The sequence below is a fragment of the Stegodyphus dumicola genome, chromosome X2 (assembly GCF_044657685.1).
Source record: "Stegodyphus dumicola isolate Sdum_Otavi_A_Nest chromosome X2, ASM4465768v1".
Classification (NCBI taxonomy): domain Eukaryota; kingdom Metazoa; phylum Arthropoda; class Arachnida; order Araneae; family Eresidae; genus Stegodyphus; species Stegodyphus dumicola.
In genome coordinates this window covers 165,971,191-165,998,163 of record NC_140781.1, presented here as the reverse complement: position 1 = coordinate 165,998,163, position 26,973 = coordinate 165,971,191, and the positions used below count along the sequence as shown (strand labels likewise).

The following is a 26,973-nucleotide window of genomic DNA, read 5'->3' as shown; positions in this document are numbered from 1 at the left end:
CTTTCGCGTCTCCCTAATAACATACAAATAATTCTTGCTGCTTCCAATGAAGATCTAACCCGTTTAGCAGCAATGGCTGACAAAATTAATGAACTTGTTACTCCAGCTTATGTCAGTGCTGCTAATGCTGCACCTTCCAGTTCATCCCTCGAACAACAAGTGGCTGAATTGACCAAAAAAGTATCTGAACTCTCTACAAGTCTTCATGCTTCACGGAGATACAATCGATCAAATCAGGGCCCACGTAATAAATTTCGTGCCCGAAGCAGGAGTCAATCTCGTCATAATACTCGAACGCAGTATGTTACGAAGAACACAGAAAATATATAAATCAAATATATTTAAAACAGTTCGTTCAGTTGCGGGCCTGCCTCTACCCGAGGCTGGGTGCATTATGAATAAAGACAAAAAAATTCTTAATAAATCATTCTTTATTTCCATCAAAACAGTATCACTCTTCCGAGCTCAGCTTTCGTTCGTCTACAAGCAAAACATTCGAAAACAAACTCAGCACGCAGGCTGACGTCACAAGCAGCAGCGCCTCGCGCCGGTTATTACTTCAGTTCATTTCACAACATCCTCCCCCCCCTTGAGACTCAGGTTGAGTCTCAAACTCATAACAAACATTATTTAAAAGATCAAGTCTTTTTGGAACTTTTACAAGTCGTCCAGAGGAGGAATATTGTTGCATCACCATTTTATCAGGTGCAATACTCTTTTTTAACGTACACCCAGCACTAGAATTAGATTCCTCTGCACCCAGTTTCTTATCAGGAATTATGTTTCTATCATTGGACTGTATCTCCAGAGGAAAGATGCGTTGTATTGGTCGTATAACTATTCCATGCCGGGTCTTAAGTTTAACCGTACGAATCTTTCCATCACGTCCAGGGATCAATTCTGTAATTCGGGCTAAAGGCCAAAATAAACGTTTTCTGTTATCATCCCCCATCAGTACTATTTCTCCTACAACAGGTTCCCGAGATCGCTTTTCATTATGCTTTTGAACCAGTTGACTAAGGTATTCTTTTCTAAATCGTTGTCTCAGATCATTTAACAATTTAGTTCTATACTTTAATCTCTTATTAAGACTTGACGAATTTAATTCATCAAGATCTTCAACATTGGAATTTCTGTTCTCGATAAGAAACATGGCGGGTGTCAGAGGTACTAATTCTTGCGGATCTTCAGAAACATAAGTTAAGGGTCTAGAATTAATTATAGTTTCACAATCACAAATAATAGTACAAAGTTCTTCAGATGATAACACTGTTTTACCTAAAGTACGTTTTAACAATTCTTTTACTGTACGAACCAACCTCTCCCACCAGCCACCCCACCAAGCTGCAGTAGGTGGAATAAATTTCCAGATTATACTTTCAGTTCCCGTTTCCTTTACTACTTTAGTCCAATTTAGTTTTGATAAATCATTAGACGCACCCCGAAAATTTGTCCCGTTATCACTATAGATTATTCTAGGGCGTCCGCGCCTAGCAACAAATCGTCGAAGCGCCAGGAGAAACGCATCAGTAGAAAGAGAATTTACGAGTTCAAGGTGAATGGCACGGTACACAGCGCAGGTGAACAGCGCGATCCACACCTTTCCTCCATTTTTTAAAAACAGCGGTCCGGCCAAATCAATCCCTATGATTTCAAATGGCGCACAATCCGTAACTCGGTCTGGCGGCAGAGGTGTCGGTTCGCTTGACATGGCCTTAGTTTTAAATCTTTTACAAACGATACAGTTAAAGAGGACATTTTTAATGGCCTTTCTAGCTCTGACTATCCAAAATCTTTCTCGTAATATGCATTGCATCATCTGAAGACCAGCATGACAGTTCTTATTATGCACATTTCTGATTAATAACTTAGTAAAATCACATTTTTCTGGTAACAGTATTGGATACAGAAAAGATTCATAGTCATCTCTATTTAGTATTCTCGTTTTAACTCTTAGAATACCATCATCATCAATGAGCGTTTCAATAAAATTATAAGATTTCTTATCAGTCAGATAATAATTTTGAACCAAACGAATTAAATTTTTCTCAGAATTTTCAATTTCATACTGTGAAAGTTCAATCTTTCCATTCTTTTCAGAACCACCTTTACAATTATTTACAAATCTAAATATCCATGCAAATACTCTAATCATTTTATCATAATTGGATACACTGATTCGATGCCAAGGGGGTGCGTCTTTTGATAGATCAATATTCACTCTTTTTATCTTTTTCCTCTCCAATTCTACTTCTTCATGCAAATAAATAATCTCACCAGTGGGCCAGTTTTCAGGGCTTTCTCGTAACCACAAGGGGCCTTCCCACCATCTAGACCGAAGCATTTGCTTCGCAAAACATCCGCGCGACAACAAGTCGGCAATATTTAGTTTCCCTGGGATATGTCTCCATGAATGACCTCGCGTCAACTCTCGAATCTCTTTAACCCTATTTTCGACGAAAACGGACCAATTTCCTTGCTCTGTTATCCACCAAAGGGCAGTGGTTGAATCAGACCAGAAGGTAACTTTTAAATCGGGCAAACTGAGAGCTTTGATAATAGAATTTGCAAGTCTAGAACCTATACAACAGGCCATTAATTCTAAGCGAGGAATGCTTAAAGATTTCAAAGGCGATACTCTAGACTTCGCCCGTACGAGATTTATTTTTACTTCAGAATTAAATATTGATCGAACAAAGACGCACGCTGCATACGCCCCCTTGCAAGCATCCACAAATACATGTAGTTCAGACGTGTCATTGATAAACAAGTATCGAGGCAAAGTAACATCTTTCAAAACATTAAGTTCTTTAAACCAGTTCAAAAATATATTTACATCATTCGGAGACAATTCATCATCCCATGCAATTTTCACTTTCCACAATTTTTGCAACAACAGTTTTGGAAGCAATGTAGTTGGCGTTATTAAACCAATAGGATCAAAAATTGTCTGCACAATTGCCAAAATTGTCCTCTTTGTGATTTTTGTATCACAGGTCAATGTATCTGTGTCTGTGCAGCACCTCAGCGTATCATTATCCAAATTCCAAATTACCCCCAAAACGGAAGTATCCCCTGAATGTTTGTCAACATTTGTACCAGCCACATTGCCTTCAAAACCGCGCAAGTTAAAACATCCATTTGACATGATTAATTTGGAATGTTCAATAAACATAAACTGTTCATCAATACTAAAAACACTAGATAAACAATTATCCACATAAAATGACGATTTCAATTTTTGAGCAACTTCACTATATTGACGTGGACAGTTTTCTAATAGATGCATTATAGATGCGTTCAACAAGTAGGGGCTCGAAGAAACTCCAAACACAACTCTGCAATGCCTATAAATTAATTTCTCTTCATTGCATGGGAAAAAAAATCTGAGAAAATCTCTATCTTTAGATGCGACGGATAACATTAAAAAAGCCTTTTCAATATCGGCACTAATACCAATCGGATACATTCTAAAACGATCTATAATATCAGGTATTAATTCAATAAGATTTATTCCTTTACACAAACATTCGTTCAAAGAGAGTCTCCCTTTCTCAGATGCAGAAGCGTCAAAAACAGGACGAATTTTCGTGGTTTCACTTCCTAATTTGATTACAGGCCTATGCGGCAAATAATGACATTCATTATTCAATTCGTTTTCTGGTACGCGTTCAATAATATTCAACCTTTCCCATTCTTTGAACACATTTTGATAATCATCGAAAAATTTACTACATCTGAGTTTATAGATCATCTTTTGATACCTTTTCCAGGATAATTCTTTATTATCGGTTAAATGTGTCGTATCACATTTCCACGGAAGTTCTACTTCATATCTTCCATTTGGAAGAATTTTCATTTTGTTCTCAAATTCAGATAAATTAAAACTTTCATTCATTTTAACAGTTTCGTTTGGAGCGCATATTCCTATTTTTTCAAGTTCCCATAACTCATTCAGAGGAATTCTCCTGACATGCATTGAAAATGTTTTCAAAATATTATCCTTTTCACCCGAATTTCGTTTGCCAAATACCGTCCACCCAAGTTTCGTTTCGACAGCCGTTACCCCGGACTGTAATTCAATAGAATTTCCCGTCAATAACTTTCCTATAACATCTGCTCCGATTAAAAGGTTAATTTCAATTTCCTTTCGCAATGGATCCGAAAATTCGATTTCTTTTTCTTTTAATTCATTCAAAATCTCTTTATCCTTAACCTTAGGAATAAAACCGCAAATCTTTTTTTCCGATAATGCCTCAAAACTACATGCGAATGTTCCTTTTAAATTGCTGACCTCGACCGAAAACACTTCATGTTGTTTAGGTTTCGTTTCGTCCCCCCCAAACAGTGCATGTATAACTGTCTCCTCCCGAAGTGGAGATGCTTTAAGCTGACTCATCATATTTTCACTAACGTAGCTACTTTGGCTTCCACTATCAATTATGCAGCGAATAATTTTCTCGCGACCTTGACACCGAATTCGAACGCAAAGCGTTTGCAAAAATACAGTTTCGCTTCTGCTACAGTTAGAAAGAGAACTCTCTTTTGAAACATTTATCTGATCATTATTTTTTAGCTTTTGATTACACATTACATCAAAATGATTACAACTTTTGCAAATAGAACAACTTAACTTACCTTTGAAAGGACAAAATTTACTAATATGACTCGCTCTTTTCAGACAAGAAAAACAAGCACCTTTTTTCAACAACAATTGTTGTTTTTCAGCTAAAGTCATTTTTTTTGCAGAGTAACATTTTTCACTAAAATGTTTCTTTTCACAAAAATTACAGTTCGGAACACTCTTACCTGAATTCTCAAGACTTACTAGAGCTGATGCTGTTACGGGATCATTTTGCTTTACCTGTTCGTGGTTATAATCTTTCTTTCGATGGTTCTGTTGGGAAGCGAAACCAGTTCTTGCGAGGAGAACCATCTCTTCCCCCTTAACTTCCTGTTTTAAGAAATTCATTAAATATTTCAAAGATCGATTCCCTTTAGTTTCAATGGAGTCGTGATTTCTGCTTCTTTCCCATGCCATCAGTACTTCTTCTGGTAAGCAACTTTCCACTAAGGGGGTCAAAAAATCCCCATATTTTTCTTGGGTTCTTCCCAAACTTTCCAACGCTCGCAATTTTCCTTCTAGTTCATCATACAGGGAGGGTAGATCCGTTTTTGCTCTTCCGGTTACAGCGTTCTTCATCACTAGGCTTAACAAGTCTCTCACATAGATTTGCACAAGTAAATCTTCGCGTCCAAAGCGCTCTTTTAGTTGTTCGATGGCTTTAGGATAATTAGCTGCCGTTGCCGGGAAGCTAAGGACTAGGCGTTCTGCTTTCGATTTGGGTTCCATGGCCTGCAATAAATACTGCATTTTATCTTCATCGGCGATACTTTTGTCATCGTGGATTTTCTGGAACTGACTCCAAAAAGTCAGGTAATCTTTAGCTTCACCACTGAATTTTTTAAGCTCAATTTTAGGCAATTTAAATTTCCTAGATTCGGAATTATTTGAAGGAGAAGAGGCTTGTATTTCCGCATCTATTTGAGCACACTGTTCTAGAAACTTGTCTCGATAATTCTCCGCTTCTTGAAAATCATCACTAAATAATTTTTCTCCATCTTCAGTCTGCAGAATTTGCTGCGATATAGCACTCTGGCATACGTCAAGTCTCTGGAATTTATCACAAAGTTGACACTTCAAAATCGAAAGTATTTTCAAATCTCTTACTTCTTTAGTTAATTCACTTTCGGTTTTCCTTGAGGTTTGCGAAAACGCAATTCTAAGTCCTTTTCTTTGAGCCTTTAAAGCGATCAAATCCATCTTCAAAGTATATTCAAAATCGAAATTCAATAACAAAAGTTCAATCGGAAAATTCTAATTCAAAGCACCCGGTCCCGCCGAGGGTACCACTATGTTACGAAGAACACAGAAAATATATAAATCAAATATATTTAAAACAGTTCGTTCAGTTGCGGGCCTGCCTCTACCCGAGGCTGGGTGCATTATGAATAAAGACAAAAAAATTCTTAATAAATCATTCTTTATTTCCATCAAAACAGTATCACTCTTCCGAGCTCAGCTTTCGTTCGTCTACAAGCAAAACATTCGAAAACAAACTCAGCACGCAGGCTGACGTCACAAGCAGCAGCGCCTCGCGCCGGTTATTACTTCAGTTCATTTCACAACACAGTACAAAGAACCCACAAGTGGCATATGTTTTTATCATATGCATTTTGGCTCTCAAGCTCGCAAGTGTGCCCCTCCATGCACTTTTGTACAAGCGGGAAACTAAATGGGCGGTCTTCTGCTGGCCAACAGAATGTCCGCCACATCGACAGAATAGTACTGGCTGATCGTTCAACTCAGTTATGTTTTCTAGTAGATACTGGAGCTGACATATCAGTGCTCCCGAGAACTAAAACAAATGCTCACCAACTTAATAAACTTGTACTGTATGCAGCCAATGGTACCCAAATTGCAATCTACGGCACCAAACTATTGACACTTGATTTAAACTTGCGCCGGACTTTCAACTGGCCTTTTATTATTGCGGATGTAACTCAAGCAATTATTGGTGTCGACTTCTTGACACATTTCCACCTTCTAGTGGATGTCAAGAATAATTGCTTAATTGATGCTACAACTCAGCTGACATCACAGGGCCAAGCTTCTCACGTATCAAACGTACCTACCAACATAAGTGTTTTATCGGGCAGCACACGGTTTCATCGGTTATTAGCAGAATTCCCTGACATTTTAAACCCATCCAAATCAGGGCAGCATACTCATCAGCCAGAAGTGTATCATCACATTGAAACACATGGCCCACCTGTATTTTCCAAGCCTCGTCGTCTTTCTCCAGAGATGCTAAAAGCTGCTCGCAAAGAATTTGAATTCATGCTAGCACAGGGAACCATTCGCCCATCTAAAAGTCCATGGGCCAGTCCACTTCACATGGTTAAAAAGTCTAATGGTGACTGGCGGCCTTGTGGAGATTATCGTCGACTTAATGCCATCACAGTCCCTGACAGATATCCAGTCCCACATATCCAAGACTGTACCCATCTTTTTCATGGAACAAATATTTTCTACCCTCGATCTTGCCAGAGCATATCATCAGATCCCAGTGCATGCTGAAGATGTGCCCAAGACCGCAGTGACTACACCATTTGGCCTCTTTGAGTACTTATATATGCCATTTGGCCTTCGCAATGCTGGCCAAACATTTCAGCGTTTCATACACCAAGTACTGTCTGGTCTCGATTTCTGCATCCCATATTTTGATGATATCCTGGTTGCATCTACAGATGCGGAAGAACATTTTAAACATCTGCGTCAGATTTTCACTCGCCTTAAAGATCATGGATTAAAACTAAATCCATCCAAATGTGTACTTGGTCAACCCTCAGTTTCCTTTCTTGGATGTCTTATTACCCAGAATGGAGTCAAACCTTTACCAGAAAGAGTCAAAGCAATTAACGACCTACCCCAGCCCAAAACCATCTCTGAACTGAAGCGTTTTCTAGCAATGTTAAATTTCTACCGACGCTTTCTGCCAAATGCCGCAAAAACACAAGCCTGCCTACATGAGTTTCTGAAGAATAGCAAAAAAAAAAAAAAAAATGATCAACGAGCTGTCCCTTGGACTGAATCTGCATCTGCAGCATTCGTGCAATGCAAACACGATCTGGCAAATGCAGCCACACTTTCTTATCACTCACCTAGTGATCAGCTCTCTATAATGGTAGATGCATCTGACACGGCCATAGGAGCAGTGCTTCAAGCCCATACCACTAAAGGACTTTCCCCAATGGCATTCTTTTCCAGAAAACTTACTACTGCAGAAAGGAAATACAGCACATATGACAGAGAGCTACTTGCTGTGTACTGTGCTGTTAAATACTTCCGGCACAACTTGGAAGGACACGACTTCATCATTTTCACCGATCATCGACCATTAACCTTCGCTTTTAGGAAAAACTCTGACTCATGTTCTCCTCGTCAGCTTCGACATCTGGATTTCATCGCCCAGTTTAGTACAGATATCAGATATGTCTCTGGTACTGATAATTGTGTCACTGATGCCTTGTCTCGGGTAAACAATATCAACCTCACTACCCCAGATTTCTCTGAAATTGCAAAAGCTCAATTGCATGATGAGGAACTCAAGAACCTAATCTCAAATCCACAAACCTCCCTTCAGTTACAACCGCTGCACATTGATCCAACGCTTAAAATTTACTGTGACATAGAGAACAATAGAATACGTCCCTATATTCCTGTCAATTTTAGACGTGAAGTGTTTAATGCCTTGCACAATTTGGCACATCTTGGAATCCGTGCCACCAAAAAGCTGATCGCAGACAGATTTGTCTGGCCAGCAATGAATCAAGACATCACAGAATGGACTCGTTCATGTATTAGATGTCAACGGTGTAAAGTATCCCATCACACTCACAGCCCCATTCAACAATTTAACCTTCCAGCAAGACGCTTTGATCATGTGCACTTAGACTTGGTTGGCCCATTGCCTCCTTCAAATGGTTACACTTACCTCCTCACTTGTATTGATCGGTACACAAGATGGCCTGAAGCCATTCCTATTGAAAATATATCCGCTGAAACTGTAGCTCGAGCATTCATCTCCCAGTGGCTTTCAAGATTTGGCATGCCTACCACCATCACTACTGACCAAGGCCGACAATTTCAATGTCACTTGTTCGCATCCCTCACCTCTCTTCCTGGCATTCGCCATATTCGCACAACACCATACCATCCATCTGGAAATGGGATGGTGGAACGCTTTCACCGATCTCTCAAACAAGGTCTGAAGTGCCACAGTAGCACACACTGGACAGAAGCCTTACCCCTAGTCTTGCTTGGTCTTCGCGCAGCATTCAAAGAAGACATTGGTAGCACTTGTGCTGAAATGTTATATGGTGCAACCCTCCGTCTGCCAGGTGAATTCTTTCACCCAGAATCTACTCCAGTTATCGACCCTCCAACATTCCTTCAACGTTTACGTGAGACCATGAGCAATATCTCGCCAACCCCAGCATCTTCGCATAACCAGCCAAGCTATTTTGTACATCCTGCGCTTGAGACATCTTCGCACGTATTCGTGCGCAACGATGCAATTAAGCCAACTTTAACACCTTCATATGATGGTCCATTCAAAGTTGTCAAACGAACACCGAAACATTTCACTATCATCTGCAATGGCAAACAATCAGTGATTGGAATCGATCGTCTCAAACCAGCATTTCTAATGCAAGATCCAACAACTTCCTCATCAACATCACTCCCGGAAGAAAGCTTACATCCCGTTAAAGAGCCACCTAAAACTACCAGATCTGGAAGAAAGGTTAAATTTAACCCAAAGTACTTATAACGTACCGATGGTACTTGGGGGGGGGAGTACTGTGGTGTTCCGACAGATACTTCAACTTCTCTTCATGAGATGGCGCCACGTGTAAAATCCAGTTCTTAATCGGAGCAGCAAAGCAACATCTTTACTCTCTCAGACTTCTCGTCACACAGTGGTACGCGAAGGAACACAGTAAGCATGAACTGTGTTCCGAGCTCTGTGTTGATCTCTGCAATGTAATTTAAATTGTAATTTAGTACTTAATATATTCTTTTGTTATAGGAGATTGTCTACTCTTATTTTCTTTAATTATATCATGCATTAAGCACATACGACCACCAAATCCCCATGCTCTCTGACATGTGTTGTAAAGAAAAACACCAAACATGTGCGTGTCTGTACAAGTGTTCAACACTACCGCCTGCAATCAAAACACTAACGTGTTACAATTTAACATAACCAGACCTCAGGACACACCTTATATTCATCTCTGAACCCTGAGGTACTATTCTCAAAAGTGGCTAACTCTGAAGTGTAGCGTCAGGGAGCCTAACTACATTCATTCAACCTTTAGCACATATTCACAATAATTTGCTCTTTTTACAGTCATACGAATAAGTTAAAATTTTGGCATTACTCTAACATTTTCACTTTTAACATATCACAGTATTTCTTAACTTTTAAGATAACAGTTCACATTGTACATAAGGACATATTAACATGCCGTTAATTTTACGCATTTTAAAACATACATTAGTAGTACAATGTTTGTTAACTTTTATTTCTTTCCAAGGAAGTGCTAATTCTTCTACATTGAAATACTATATTTCAAAAGTCCTTCAGACTAAAACTTTTTTTCCTTGACAGAATCTTTTAAATAAAATTTTATACAATAATTTTACAATTTTCTTAAAGTACCTTTCTCAAAGATTACCAATGCTTTTACAATATTCAAGTATTTACACATTCCTATTATACAATAATTTTAGTTTTACTCGCGAGTAATTGAAAAACATAATTCTCGCCTTTTTTGGCGATAAAGGTAGGCCTCATATGAGGTAAAACTTGTTAAATTCTGCCACTTGCAGTAAGAACGAAAAATTAACTTAAAGTTTCAAAGTAACATAAAGTTTTACTTATCTTTGTGATATTCAGACATTCTTTTTGCTGCCCAGTCCTGGAAGGTGGCAAAGACTACCGTCTGGTTTATCCTCCGTTTTGTGTGGGTTAGCCCTTCGGTTCCTTCCTCCGTGAGCTTTCTTTTTTTTCCAGTACGGTCACCCTTGAAGAACTTCTTTTTAACATCTGCTTGTACTCCCGGCCGTTTGATGGCAGCTGATCTTGGCGGAACCGGGACAACACTGTCTCGTTGTTACCTGGATCTCGTTGCTGGCTGTTCAAATTTTTTTGCTTCCTTGCATCTGCAGCTGGTTTTCCTTCGTCAGTTCGTTGACATTTGCTGTGTAGACTCCTTTCCGATGGGTAGATTTTCCGTTTTGGAGCCGTGTTATGGTTGCTGTCATTTCTCCTGGCTCTCTTTGCATTAGTCGAACTTTTCCCTTCTTCATTCTGGGGGTGGTCGTGCCCTCTCTTTTCTGGTTGGTGGAACGGCTTCTTTTTCTTGTTACCTTCAGTTTTCCAACAGGGAAACTTTCTTTTCAATTGCACCTGTCTACTCATCGCTTGCCCTTGTGATTGTCGTTGTGCCACCTCTGAAGATTGTGCCTGCGGTGCCAGTAACTCTGTTGCTCATGAAAGTAAGTGTGGTGATTTTCTAACCTAAGCAAGAGAAATCATAGAATCAGACTAAAATAATTACATTTTCTATTTGACATTCAATGAAGATGTCACTTTATTCATCAAACTGGATAATAGCAGGCAACCTGACAGTTCCAATCTAGGAATTGATAAGGATTTTATAGGTGCAACTCGTGACTTGCTACACAAAAGTCGAGCGGTTTGCAATCCCGAAATTGGTAAAGCTTGAACATAGATTGCAGCTCCGTATGCCAAAGAGGATGCATCTGCAAACCCATGGAGCACTATGTGAACTTCCTGGAACACAAATCTAGGAATCTTAAGATTACTTAGTTCAGAGAGTGTGGATACGAAATTAATCCACTCCTTGGCCATAGCATCTGGCAATGTGTCATTCCAATCAAGTTTAGCAAGCCAGAGCCTTTGTGACCACTGGTCCAATTAAGACAAGTGGATCGAACATTATCGAAATTAGTGACAGAACATCTCGTTTACTATAACTGTTAGAGAGAGGAATGGTCATTGTAAACAAAAAACAGCCAATCTGAGGATTCCATAGGACACCAAGAATTCTAACGGACAAAGATTCTTGTTGCTCTTCAAAAGTGTATTCTGAATGAGCGATAACCTTATTTTCAGACACAAGCGGATCTGGATGATTTGCATGCCATTTATGCAATTCCATTTTACCTAATTTCAACAGTTATATTAATTGGGACTGTAAAATTCTAGCCTTTTCGAGTGATGATTCTCAGGAAAGTATGTCTTTGACATAGAAATCAGTAAGAGCGACGGATGATGCTAGAGGCAAGGTTTGGCTTTCTGTTAAGCTAACTGTTTAAGAGCTCGAGTTGCTAGATACGGAGCGTTTGACATCCCATATGTTACGGTGTTGAACTTATAAGTTTGCACTGGTGCATCAACACTGTCCTTCCATAGAATTCTGAGGAAGCCTCTATGTGGAGGATTTACTAGAATCTGTCGATACATTTTTTGTACATCTGCTGTGAAGGTGTAGCGGTGTTTTCTAGATCTAACCATTATAGAAAATAATTCCTGCTGTCGAATTCTTCTTTTCAATAAAATATCATTTAATGACAATCCCGATGTCGTGGCAGTCAAGGCATTAAAAACCACTCTTAATAAATGTATACTACTTTTGTCTGCTCTGTAAACCCCATGGCGAGGCAGGTAGTATGAATCATTTATGGGTTCAGATCCCTCAGCTAGTTCCATATGCTTTAAATCCTTGTATTCTTGCATGAATTCTAGAGTACAATTGTTGCAAATTCGAGTCCCAACCAAATCGCTTCCAAACTTAATTCTTTTCTCTGCTAAATTTCTAAACTCGCCCAACAATTCAGAGTCCTTCATGGGCATGCATACGATGTACTGACCTTCAGAGGTTCGTTAATGAGTCTCATTAAAATGTTTTTTGAAATGTTTCTGTTCAGTATTAAGTGCTGAATCCCGAAAATTAATATTTTCTACCTTTCAAAATTTTTGCAATGTTTCTTCAATTTTTCATTTTGCATAAGTAGACCACAGTATTGTGATTCAAGTGGTGAATTATGCACAATACCACTAAGTACGAATCCAAAAACCGTTTCATGGAACAATAAGCCTTTTGTCGCACTGCGAATCCGACCCAATTTTAATAAGTCAAAGAAACATTCTGCACCCAATAATAAATCAATTTTCTCAGGTATGTTAAATCTGTAATCAGCTAAGGAAATATCCTTGGGGATGTCAATATTTTCAATAGATATGGGGGTAAGTGGAGTATTTTCTGTGTTTTTGGGAACAATAAAAAAATCAAGTTCTCTAGAGAATGTTTTTTCCCTATTGGCAATTGAAGTCCTCACTTTATAATTTAAACTAATATCAGTTCCATTTAATCCTGAAATCAGAGCGAAAATCTTTGTTTTTTTAATCCCTAATTGTTTTGCAAAATGATCAGACATGCAGTTAATCTGTGAGCAGCTGTCAAGAAAAGCTTTTCCTTTGATGAATGTCCCCTTCGAAGTTTTTATCATAACAGTCGCAGATGGCAGGATAACACTTTTATTCGTAGCTAATAAACAATCAATGGCATCATAACACTTTTATTCGTAGCTAATAAACAATCAATCGCCTTCCCATTAGGCACCAGAGGAATATTCTTCCTGACAGCTGCCTTCTGCTCTATCGTCTGTGGATGTTTATTTGAAACAGAATCCGAATTCGATGACTCATCCTTATGAAGCAATGTATATTGTTTTGAATGGCAAATATTGCAAAAATAATTCGATCTGTATTGCGAGGCAATGTGCTTTTTTCCCAAACAGTTCAGACACAAGTTATTTGTCTTTACTAGTGTAAATCTTACACCAAAATTCATATCAAGGAATTTTCTACATTTAAAAAGAGAATGTGGTGAATTACATATAACGCAATTTCTTTCCGAATTATTTGAATGAACAAGAAGGTGTTTTTTTGCTTTTATTGCATTCGTTTGTTTTGATTTTATTGTGTTTTTGTGGATATTTTCCAAAGTTTGACTTCTTCTTCCTAAGAACGTCATCAAGTTATCAAAATTAGGAACATCTGAAGCGTTTACAGATAATTAGAATTGTTTTCGAGTTTCCTTGTCTATTTTGTCTAAAATGTCAGTAGTAATTAAAATATCAGAGAATTTGTTTCGTTCGAAACTCAAATTATTTAAAGCTCTAATGTTTTTATTCACAGCATCTACTCGATGCCTTAATTCTTTCGATGATTCATGAATAATTTTTTCGAATTCTAAGATAGCTTTAATGTGAATATAAATGAGAATTCTCTTGTTTTCAAAGCAATTTTATAAAGCCCTAAATGATGATTCAAAAGTATCTTCTTGAGTTTGCAACAATTTTGCTTCTCCCTTAAGAGTGGCATGCAGATAATGTAGCTTTTGTGCATCTGTTAATTGAGTATTTGAGGTAACAATATTATTAAATTCAATTTTAAACATGCTCCATTCTTCATACTTTCCGCTAAATTGCGGAAGTGGAATTTCAGGTAACTTTATTTTACAACTACTCTTTGCGATATCAACCTTATTAATACTAGCAACATTATCAATTAACATTTGATTGAAACTTACCTCTAGATCGTCGATTCTTGCTTCTAGATCTAATAATTCCTCTTCTATTTCAGAAGTATCATCCTTTTCAGGCACAGCAATATAATACTCTGATCGAAGTGTATCCAATGCAACAGACATCTTTTTCAAGGCCTTGAGCTTGGCATCTAGTTTGGTTTTAGTCCATGTGCTTGAACTATCCGCTGTGACAGTCTCTATTCTGGTTAGCTGGGCTTTTAGAGATCCCTTCTTTCGATTTAAAGCAACTATAGTGGCCATTGTAAACTAATACGAACTCCATTAACACAAATCCGGGAGTGGACTAAATTTTTGTTAGGTAATAAATGCAAGCGATGAATTATGAAAGATAATGGCACTGGTTCCAAAATAAAATTTACTAAGTTAGGCCACAGAAATATTTAATTACTTACATAATCTACAAGGTTACAAGTTAAGTGCTCTATTAGCACAAAGTGGAACAAGCAAATGCACCATAGGTCCGCTGCATACATTCTTCAACAACCAACTAATTTAAATTTGGGTCCTCTCACAAGAGGGCGCTGATCCTGGAGGGCACTATATAAAACCGAACAAATGTGCTGTATTCATATTTCTTAGATTTAAACTTAAAAGTAAAAATTTGCCCTCCCTTGAAATTAAGTCTAGCTCTGATATTGACAAAGCAGTTTATCAATTAAAAAAACCGTTACTGATACCTTTAAAGAGGTATCCAAACCCACCCTTAGAGCATGAAAAGAACAAGATACGGAGACTTTGGCAAAGACATAGGAGTCCTGGCTTAAAATTACAACTTCGTGCCCTCCAGAATGAAGTCAACGTGTCTTGTGACCAATTATTCCAAACACAATATTCTGAATACATTCAGTCCTTAACGACCAATGATAACAGCCTTTGGCGTGCATGCCAGGCTACGTAAGCCTAAAACTCACATTCTGTCTTTTATCAAAAGACGCAGTGATGGCTCACACAGACATGGAGAAAGCAGAACTAATTGCTGATAGTCTCCAAATTCAATTTACACCACATAATGAAGGAATTTTTGCTAACACCGCAAATTCCTTCCAACAGGATGTTGAGCATTTCCTTTCCTCTCCCTTTCAGAGAAACATACAATACACAACCATGAGCGAAGTTAGCGAATATATCGCTAAGCTCAAACCTAAAAAGGCTCCAGGGTTGGATTCTATTTCTAATCGCATGATTAAATTTTTACCCACCAATTATCTATTTTTCTTAGTGATGCTTATAAATTATATGATCCTGCATTGCTATTTTCCTTAAAGCTGGAAGCGCACACTTATAGTGCCTATTCCAAAACCTGGCCAGGGCCACTCAAATCCTCAAAATTACAGACCTATGAGCCTCCTATCTTTATTATCTAAGATTTATGAATTTGTGCTGCTTAAACACCTGAATGATTTTCTCTGGAACCCAAAAGTCCTTATTGACGAACAATTTGGATTACGAGCAAAACACTGCTCTACGCACTAGCTGCTGAGGACAGTGGAGTTCATTCATGAAGGGTTTCATAGCAAAATGCTTATAGGCACCCTTTTTCTTGACATTGCCAAAGCATTTGATGCAATATTGGTATTATTATCAAGCTCATGCGACTTGATCTTTTTTTCTCATTTCATTCACATAATTAATTCGTCTTTAATAGATCTTTCTCTGTATGAGTTAATTATATCATTTCAACTCCCCATCCATTCCTTAGTGGTGTAGCCCAAGGTAGTCTTTTAGTACCAACTTTGTTCAATTTATTTATTAATGACATACCAAATCACCCAGTGTTACCCTAGCTCTCTATGCGGATGACACAGCCATCCTAGCAAGACACAAACACCTGGACAGATTGGCTCATAATATTCAGAGTTATCCCTCAAGACTTGAGCACTGGCTCATTACTTGGAAAATAAAAATTAATGTTGCTAAATGTGCTGCTATGATTTTTAAACGAGCTCCCCTCCCATACCCTACCATTAACTTAAAGTTCTTTAAAGATTATGTTCCCTGGACTAATTCTTACAAGTATCTTGGTGTTATACTTGATTCCAAATTAATCTAGCACCTTCAAATTGATAACCTGATCAAAAAAGCAATGGGAGTCGAATCCTAACTTTACCCACTTTTAGCTCGTAACAGCCAACTGTCAGTCAAAAACAAAACTCTTCTCTACACATCTATTTTAAGACCTATACACATGCACTATTTGGGGCACTGCGGCTAAGACTCACGCAAAAAAAAAAAAACTTTTCAAAGTAAATCCCCTACGTATGATTCTAAATGCACCCTGGTACGTCCGTTTGGGTGTGGTTCACTCGGATCTTAGAATTAAATCCATTCATGTTGAAATTAAAAAACTTAATCAAAATTTATTTCTCAAAATTGAACAGATTGATAATTGTGTACTTCAACAACTGCTTGCCTATGATCCTGCGATTCGCAGCTCACAGAAGCGTCCTCACTCTATTATTGACCGGGAATACAACATCTTTCCACCAGCTAAAAGGTAGTGGAAACTATGAAAAAAAATTAATTAATAAAAAAAAATCTTAAAATATAAAACTACAAAAAAGTTTAAAATTTTGAAAAATGATTATAAAAACTGAAATTTTATTTTATTAATTGTTTATATTGATCTCTATCCCTAACCTTTCTTGAGCATATGTGGCTCCCTTTAGCTTACATCAAGTAAACCAGCTTATGCAATTTTCTTATTTCTGCTCACTTTATTTAATTCTGATAAGGATGTAAATGGTTTTAAACCACTCCATAATTTGAACTCATTGGCATTGGTATTCATATTTGTAGATATCTGAAACTGATACAGCAAGTGTATCATTTGTTTAATAATGTCACTTGTATCTATTTATTAAATTTATTTAGTGAATATTATTTTACTTTTTATGTTAAGTTTTATGTTACTATTAGGTCATTTTAGTTATGCAAAAGATATTGATTTCTTATATTCTGTTTCTTGCTATGTAATTTTGTGTTCTCTTTAATAAGAATGCAATTGGGGAGTGCTGTGGAAAAAGTCATGGAGGGCATTGCGCTGCCTGTGTATAATTAATAAAACGTTTCAATTCTGAGTTCAACTAAGTATTAATGTGTTTATGTAAATATAAATTGTTTCATAAAGTATTAAAAGAAAAGTGTGTTTATTTGAGTTCAGTAGGATATGAGGAACCACTGATGTTATAGATTCAACAAATTCTCAGTCACAAAGTTTAAAGCAGTTCATCTTTAGCACATTTTACCAGTTTTAACTGAACATAACAATTATAACAGAAGAGTACCAAATTTCTAATTACTGCAATCTTGCTCTAATAAAACAGCACAGGGCTAATCTTATGCTCAAGTTTAGTGATTTTTGGCAAAATACTAATTTGGTTACAATATTAAATTAATGTTTAACTGAAAATGTTAACTAGATTCAATGTTGAATATTGAATCTGTTGCTTATGTTAGAAAATCCCCAAAATTTCAAACCTTAGTAAGGCATCTAAAAGGCTGCATGGCAGGTGATGATGGATTTTATGTTGATAAATTTTCAGTTTTGTGCTGTATTAGTTATTTAATTATTATGTTAGACGAACTGTGTAGGTACACTTTCATAATTTTGTTTTGGAACATTCTTCACAAGAATACTTGAGTATAAACTGCTTACAGTGCTTGTAATAAACATTTTTCTTTAAATTGAAATTTGTTCTGTAATTACATTTTTGCTCTTACTAATTTTTTTTTCATGTTAATGATGAAGCCTTACCAGCAGCATTTTTTCTCCACAAACTAGTTTCTTATTTACCAGTAGTTTTAATAAGTAACCAAATCAGCATATTTCTTTGTGTAGTCAGTCTGTCTGGGTTCAAGTGGCTAAATCTGCTGAACACTTGTAGTTCAACTTGACTTCTCTTCACAGGGACTAAAAATGTTGTATGGTATTTTCATAGTTTACTCAGATAAATATGAGCAAGTTTTCTTGAAAAATCTTAAAAAAAAAAAAAAAAAAAAAAAAAAAAAAAAAAATAACACCATGCTAGATTAGTTAATGAATTAAATAAAATATTATCTGTGAATTAAATAAACTTCTAAATTAGAGCTTAAGTGAAGTTATGTTCATTCAGTGTTTTTATGGCAAAATCATATATGTTCAGATTATACTTTTTAAACATTAATAGTACGTGCATTCATAGAACACAATCTGTTTCAGGCATTAGAGCTCGTATGCACCAGTATTTTGTTTATGGCGAAAGTATAGATTGTTCACAGTGGAAGACTGATTATCAAAACTGTATGTTGTTTAGGAATAAGAAAGACATAAAGGCCTTGGTAAGTGTATTTTTTATATTTCTGTCTTTTTTTTTTTCGCGCTTACATGTAATGGAGAGATAATAATAATTAAGTCACAAATTAAACCAAAAAAGCAATCATTCTTTCAGTCGGAAGTACACATATGAAAACCGAAATGAAAGCAATTCAATAAAATAGTAAAATACAATTAATACAATGCACAATAAAATAAAGAATGTTCAGAATTCTTCGTCTTTTCAAGGAACAACTGAAGAATTTTCAACACAGTCACACTTCAGAATTATATCTGGATGATTGTGAATTCATAAATTAAAAGAAAGTTGTAAAAAAAAATATTAAAGTTGTTCAAGAATACAATAAAGTGAAAATTAAAAAAAGTGAAAATGTGAAACTTCTTAAATGTAATTAAGCATCAAGATATAATCTGCTCTGATGTGCCCCTAAAATTGAATAAGAATTTTCAAGTAAGACACCAGAATAACTATTGGGTAAATTAAAAGCAAGATGTTAAACAAATATTAAATAAATTTCAAACCAAAGAAAAAGAATTACTAAAAAAATTTTTACAAATCAAATCAACTATTGTAAAACAAAAGTAAAAATATTTCAAGTCAAAATTTGAGGAAAAAGAATAAAAAAAGTATAAATTAAAAATAATAATTAATGCAGAAAAATTCCAAATTGAGGAAAATTGAAAAAAAAAAAAAAAAAAAAAAAAAAAAAAAAACTATATAAAAATGGAAGGCTTGTAGTCTAAGATGTAAAAGGAAATAAAATAAAAATTAGGAAGGCAATATAACTTGAAATGGGAAAACATAAATAAAATTAATTAATTCAATTATATTAATTTGAATTGAATAGGAAAAGGGAAAAAAAAGCTGAATGAAGCAAAAAATCCACATGGCTAGTTTCTGTGTAACCCTTGAAAAATTTTTTCAGAAAAAAGCTGTGTTGTTGGAGGGTAACTTGGTAAAATAAAAGAATGAAAAGTAAGAATGGAGTTAGGGTATAAATATGTAGCTCGTAAAATTGAAAGCAATGGAAATGGTAAACTAAATTTGAATTAATTACATAATATTAAAATTAATCACATAAAAATGATTAATTTAAAAAATATTTTTTAAAGTTCCATAAATTGTGGAAAAATAGTTTTTTAATTTAATTTTATAACTTCTTGTAATCTCGGGTAACATAAAATGTACGAAACATTTAAGACTTAGAAGTGAATTATCATTATGTAAGTACCACAGAGACAGGGAAAAGGGTTTGTAAGACTCTTTTATTTGATTCGAATAAAATTTAACAGATTTCGCTTGTGCTTGCAGAAGCCAGCAATTTAACTATAGGTAAATAAAAGGTAAATTAGCCTAACGGCTATGCAAATAAAGCAACACATAAGTTGGCTGTGACCTAAAGTCGGCATGAAAAGCCTAATGGCAAGAAATAAACCGTAAAGATCAATCAGTGTCTTTTGTGTAAGTTGGACAACTCTGCCACCTAACCCAGAATGTACATGTTAGAAATTTGGACTCACTAGACAAAAACACCTTACCTTCAAAACTGCAGCTAATATGTTAACTAACAAGAGTGTGTTTTAAACTTTAGTGTTGCCTTTAGAGCCTAACCTTAAATGCATGCATACAGCTAACTTGTTTTCATTTATTCAAAATTTTTCTTAAATTTGCTAACTTGCATTTAAATGTCTCATTCATATTAGACAAATTTAATTTCTACTACTATGCAAGTTTTAATTTGTTTTAACACATATATTTAAGAGTAATTTGAACATTTGCAACATAAAACAGTAGACATACTACATTAAATGAAATATTTACAATACATTAAATTAGAAAATTCAGCTTTCACTTTACATCATGGCACACAAGTTGCTTAGGATTTCTTTATATTTTAATATTTTCTTAGAATTTCATTAATATTTCCTCACATCAGTCTCTCAGACTAAAATAGAGTTCTTGTTTCTAAACTAAATTAGAGCAAGAATGAATAATTATGTATAAACTTCCTAAATTCTTGCTACTTAAACAACTGAAGTAACCTCAGTTGAAGCAAAATTCAAAAATAGTCTAGTAATTCCTATACTTTTAGGCATAAAACTGAATCTTAGTAAGTAGAAATTAAATTTCTACATATCCTTTTTTTTTGGCACTTCTCCATTTTTTTATTCATGAACTCCTGCCAAGTGAGGTAGATGCTTAATTGTCATATATGGAATCTTCGTGAAGGCTGAGTCTCCTTCTCCATTGAGGCTTTCCTTTTCTTTTCGTCATTTCAGACTCTAAGCACCTTTCCCTGATGTGTATATTCCATGTTTGCTAATCGCATCTTTGGCCTTGAATTTCCCACTAGGCTTTTCTGCAGCACTTTTGAGTAGACCAGAATGCTGGAATTTTTGTGGTCTTATCTGCATTGTTGAAGATTGCTGAGCTGGCCGTTTATTGCATAGAAACTTTGGTGTCAGTTCCTCAATGTACTTGGTCCCAGGTGGTGGGACTTTTTCGTGAACTCTAAGCTTGCACTGATCCTTTGGTTAATCAAAATCGCAATATCAACCTTGTATTTAGCGTACATATATTAAAACACTCAATTGATTTCGAGGGCAGCTAAAGGTCCCTCCTCATCAGGAGAACGAAATTACTAGAAAGGGAAAAAAAAGAAGAAAAATAAAGCATTGGCAAAGGAGTGTCAGAAACATGTGGTCGTTATTAGCACTGCACGTGGTCGTAACCGGATTTTGAATCAGAGTTACACTGACCGCCTACTTTTACTGAGCTAGGCTGTCTAATCAAACATATAACACATAGACTAAAATGCAAAAAAATTAGCGAAGTCAAAAATAGGGAGCGAGGGGCAACTGCACCTTCACGCACCAAGTCTGAACTAAGTTCCTAATTTCCCCATCTTTTCCTCCCCAGGACGTGTACTTTAGAAGTCAGTTGTCCTCTGCTAACATAGACATTCTTTGGTTAGGGTTTTTGTTTCTATGTATTCTGTTTTAACTTCCATGTATGGTACCCACGGGATTTGGTGACATTATGATGAGCAGTAAATGTGTTATTTTGGTATTGGCGACAATTTTCAAAATCGTGCAAAGGCCTTAGTGTATACTAGGATTTTATCACATAATCTTTTAAACCTTTTTTTTTTCTTTTCAATGTACGATTTGGCAATGTTACGATGAGCAGCAAACAGGTCGTTTTGGTGTTGGCGACAATTTTTCAAAATCGTGCCAAGGCCTTACCGTATATTAAGATTTTACCACAAAATCTTTTAAACTTTTTTTTCTTTTTAATAAATGCCTTATTTGTCATTTTGCAATAAAATAAAAAATACTAATCTAGGCTAACCATTAAATATAACTAACTATATTCGCTAAAATATCGTTGATTATTGTAATTCAATTTTTAATTATTTTTATGTTTTTCGTATCATTTGATGTTGCTTCTTCCCTCTAAATTTGTTTATTATTAGTAAATAATACTTTCAAATTTCAGGAAATTTTCTCTGGCATAATCCTGAAATTAATTCTAGCACTAGTAGCATACCATCACAAAATTTAATGCACATATTTTTTGCTTATGTATGCTGCTAAATAAATGTAAAATATCTGAATTTATTTAAAAATATCATCAAATATATTTCTTTCATTTAGTTGCAAAATGTCTGCAAAAAATTATTTATTTAAATCCAGATTGGGCAGATTCTAATTTCAATCTTCAGTGGAGAAAACAATTCCTTTTATAGTTAAAATAGTAATCCTTTGGGGATTAATTATAAGTCATATGTAATTGACGAATTTTTGTGTTTTCAAGTAATACCATAATTAATTTACCTCTTAGCACAGCCAAAATGCATTATGCAGATAAACTGGAATATTCTTAAAATACACCTGGAAAACCTGGAAAAGTCAGGGAATTTCAATCTCCTGTTTGAGTGGCAACCCTTTTTGAACTACTGTTCTTAATTCTTTAAATTTCCTGTGGTCTTGAAATTATGGACAAAATTTTACCTATCCTGTCTTTCTCATATGAGAATGAATGCTTTACCTAGAGCATTTGATCTCCCACCTTATAATTAATTTCTCGCCTTTTTCTGTCATAATACAGCTTCTGTTTTCCCCTTGCCATATCCATATTTTTTGCAGCTTCATTTAGTATTTTCTGTACGTCTGCCATTTTGAACTCTTGTGCCCTCTTCTGCCTAAAGAATGATTTATCCAGGTTTTTAATTAGCTTTGGGCCTAAGAATAGTTCTACTGGAGTGTTCCTCATGTGTCATGCTTAGCTGTTTTTAAGGCAAATGCTAACTTGTTGATCCTGCTATCCCAGCTCTGTGATAATTTTTCACATAGTAACACATAATTTTAACTGCACTGAAGTGCTATTGAATTAGGGAGAGCAAGTCAATAACAAGTTTGCCTCCTGTGGCCTTAATAATGTCTGATGTGCTACACAATGAGGCATAGATTCAATAATTTTGTGGAAGCATTCTATGGAAATGGCTTGCGAAGCATCGGATAGAGTTGTCCATACTTCAGGAAGGGTTGCTAGTGTTGTGTGATGTGGTTTCACACCTTTCTTTAAAACATCTGAAAGGTGTTCCATATCCAAAATTCACTGCCCTTGAACAAAAGTCTTGGTCTAGAACGGAGAATGCAGTTAACCGTCACAAAAACACCCTTGCAGTTAAATTCGAAAAACTTCTTTTACAGTCTTCCAGTTCAAGTAGTTCAAAAAATCTTCCCATTGTAAACATCAAGCCAATAGTTAATATTTCTAATGTTAGTCTTTCAGAAGAACAAGAGAGAATTCTAAAATATAATTTTAACTTCTCACAAACCTGTAAACCCTCGATTCCAAAGATTTTGGCTCCTATCGAAAAAGCTTTCAAGTTCAGTAAAGTTTCAGATTCACAGAAAGAAATGATTAGGCATCTTATCGCTCATAATGTGAAATTCAATAATAAACCTTTGAAACCAAATCTAACTGCGAGAGAAAGAGCTACAATGCGCGAAATTCATTCTAACCCGGATATTATCATTTCAAAGGCGGCCAGATAGTCGTCATGGATAAGAACACTTACATCGATGGTGTCACTAAACTCTTAAACGAAGGACCATATAATCCGATCCCTAAAGATCCTTCACCTTCGGACTTATCCAAAATAAAAACTGCGATCAAATCTTCGCAAATCATTTCAAGCAACTTAAAACATTCGCTTATCCCATCTGTTGCGAATTGTGCCAGATTATATGCTCTTCCCAAAATTCATAAAAGTGGTATTCCTTTCCGCCCTATTGTATCAAATTTAGGTACTGCCTCGTATCCTTTAGCTAAATATTTAGTTTCTAGATTTTCCACTCTATTAGACAATAACATTTACACCATAAAAAATTCAATAGAGTTTGTAAAAAAGGTTAAAAACATTTCTCCTAGTAATTTACTCATGGTTTCTTTTGATGTAAAATCTTTATTCACCAATGTCCCAGTGGAGGGTGCATTAAGATGTCTAGAAACCAGACTTCGCGAATTTCATTTCTCTTGCATCAAAATTGAGGAGCTAATTTCTCTCACTCAACTCTGTTTGAAACAAACACATTTTGTTTTCCAAAATAAATATTACAAACAAACTGAGGGATTAGCCATGGGAAGCCCCCTCAGTCCCATCCTGGCTGATATCTACATGCATTATTATGAATCAAAATTGTTTGAAACTTTAAACTTCCCGGCATGGTTCCGCTACGTAGACGATACTTTTACCCTGTTTGAAGGTAATAAAGATGATTTAAATAAAGTTCTTTCAACAATGAATTCTATTGATCCTGCTATTCAGTTCACTTTTGAACTAGAGACTTGCAATTCTCTTCCGTTTCTCGACATTCTGGTCACACGTAACACATCCAACTTCAGTACTACAGTTTACCGTAAACCTTCATCGGTTTGCCTTCCACCACACTTTAAATCATGTCATCCGACTAAACAAAAGTTAGCTTCATTTTATTCCTATGTTTTCCGTGCTCTTCAAGTTTGCTCCTCCAAATTAGCCCTTGATAAAGAACTAAATTATTTAAAAGCAATAGCTATTGACAGGGGCTTTTCACCCAACATTATTAATCAAGCAGTTAAAAAATTCTCATCTCAACACACTAAAAGGCACACTCTTGTTTTAGGAGATTATAAAAATTCTGTTGTCATTCCCTTCTTTCCATCAATTAGCTATAAAGTTGCACATATTTTGCAGAAATTTAACTTTCGGGTTGTTTATTCTCCCATCAATAAAATTCCGAGTTCCATACTTCAGGACCCCATTCCGGATATGAATTCCCTGGGTATTTATAGGATTCCTTGCCAGTGTGGTTGAATTTACATTGGCCAAACTAAGAGAGCCTTAAAATTTCACGTCAAGGAACATGAGGCATATGTTAGAAAAAAGGAAACACAGAAGTCTTCTGTTGCGCAACATTGTTGGTCCGAAAATCACACTTTCAATTTTTCTGCTGCCAAAATTATTCAAAAAACATCTTCCATTGGAGAACTGGATTTTCTAGAGGCATTTCACATTCATAAAAATCTTTCTGTTCTAGTTAACGATCCTAATTCCAATCCAAATTTGCCTTCGGCCTTTAATAAAGAAATTATGTTTTAGTTCTGGTTTCACCAATACATGACGCCACTTGCTTATTCTTGTCCAGGCTTTCTTATCTTATCTAATCATTATTTCCTATCTTGTTCATTTGCGGTTTTGCAGCTGAAGATGATGGTTCGGTAAAACCATCGAAACTAGTCCTGTGAAAATTTTGTAGGTATAACGCTGATTTTTGTTGTTTGACTTCTGAATTAGTATTTATTCGGCGTGTTATTGTGTCTTAATCTGAAAGGTGCTCAAGAGGATTTAAATCAGGGCTTCTAGGTAGCCAATTTGTGACAGAGAAGTAAGAGAAATGCTCATCCATTGAGGCAGTAGCCAATGAGACCTGTGAGAGGTGCTGTTATCGTGCTGGAATACTCCATTTCTATGTGAATGACAACACAATATAAATGGATGGAGATAATCGCAGCAGCTCTATGCACCGAATCATATCAAGAGAGGTTGGTACAAGTACCAAAGATCTCACACACTGCGCAGAGAAAACATCCCAGACCATGATTGAGTTCCCATAGCCTTGTACAACTCCTATTTGGCATGCAGGATCCATGGCTTCATAAGCCTGATTCCATATTCTCATCCTCCATTGATATTAAGCAGTTGGAATCGCGACTCATCAATCATCACTGTATGCTACCCATTTCCAGTCCTCTAGAGTCCATTCTTTGTATTCTCTTGCCCAAATAAGACATACAGCTCAATAGCATGCATTGAGCAATTGCACTCTTGTGGGTCTATGGCTGCCAAAGGCCATATGGTGAAGTGAATGCTGCATGAACTGTTTACTGACTATATGACTGGCACCCTGATTCAGGTGGGTGGCAATTTGAGTTTATATTTAGCTTTGCTGGAGAGGTACAATATGTTTGAGCAGTCACACACCACTCTGATTCAAGGCTAATTGTCCTTTTCAGTTTGCCTGATTTTATTCCACCCAACCATCCATGTATTCTTGCTATACTCTTGACACTATCAACCTTGAAAATTCTAGCCACCTGCCAATTTCAGAAATTGAATGGCCCATGCTTTGAGCACCTACTATCTGTCTGCTGTCAAAGATGTTTAAATCAGAAGTTTTATATATACTGGCAATTGCAGTGACTGATTAAAAACAACCGTACTACTAACTATATATGCAGCTACCACAATGTCCTCAGGTGAGCATAAATGCAACACAGGGCTACAAAATTTACATAGCCATGTATATGGTTAAGTGGCACTTCAGTGTAAGTTCTTATTAACCTGCTCCTCTATGTTTGACTGTGGCCTATAAGGAACCATTTTTAGATGTTCTATGCCAAGTCCTGTGCATAGTTCTTGAAATATTTGGGTAGTAATAATTGGCTTTTCCATTATCAGAGATTACTTTTAAAGGAGCTCACTATTTAAAAATATATTTATACCTGTATAAGAAAGAATCTGCAACTATTTTAGCCAAAGCCTTTCATAGGGAGACTATTTTTACCTACGTAGAGAAATGGTCCATAATAATGAACAAATATTGATTTGTATTGACTTCACTTCATGGGTATGGGCCTAATAAATCTATTCCAAATAATTCATTTGGAAGCATTGCTTTTATACTATTTCACTACCCAGCTGGGCTATAATTAACATCATTATGTGACTGACGAGTATGGCACTACCAGACATATGTAGTACAAACTTATGTGGCTGTGGAAAATTTTCTGCCTCTTGAACCCATTGTACTGTTTTTCTTATTCCCAGGTGGCCACAAATGGA

At 36.0% G+C, this 26,973-nt stretch overlaps 1 protein-coding gene across 1 annotated transcript in view; it reads left to right on the top strand.

Annotated features, from left to right (window-relative positions):
* The window catches only part of LOC118187477 (synaptic plasticity regulator PANTS), a 95,123-nt gene that overhangs the window by 26,635 nt on the left and 41,515 nt on the right, over nucleotides 1-26,973 (top strand). The window contains exon 3 of the mRNA XM_085809995.1: nucleotides 18,467-18,585. Within this exon, the coding sequence (XP_085666121.1) occupies nucleotides 18,467-18,585 (119 nt within the window). The remainder of the gene's footprint in view (nucleotides 1-18,466; nucleotides 18,586-26,973) is intronic.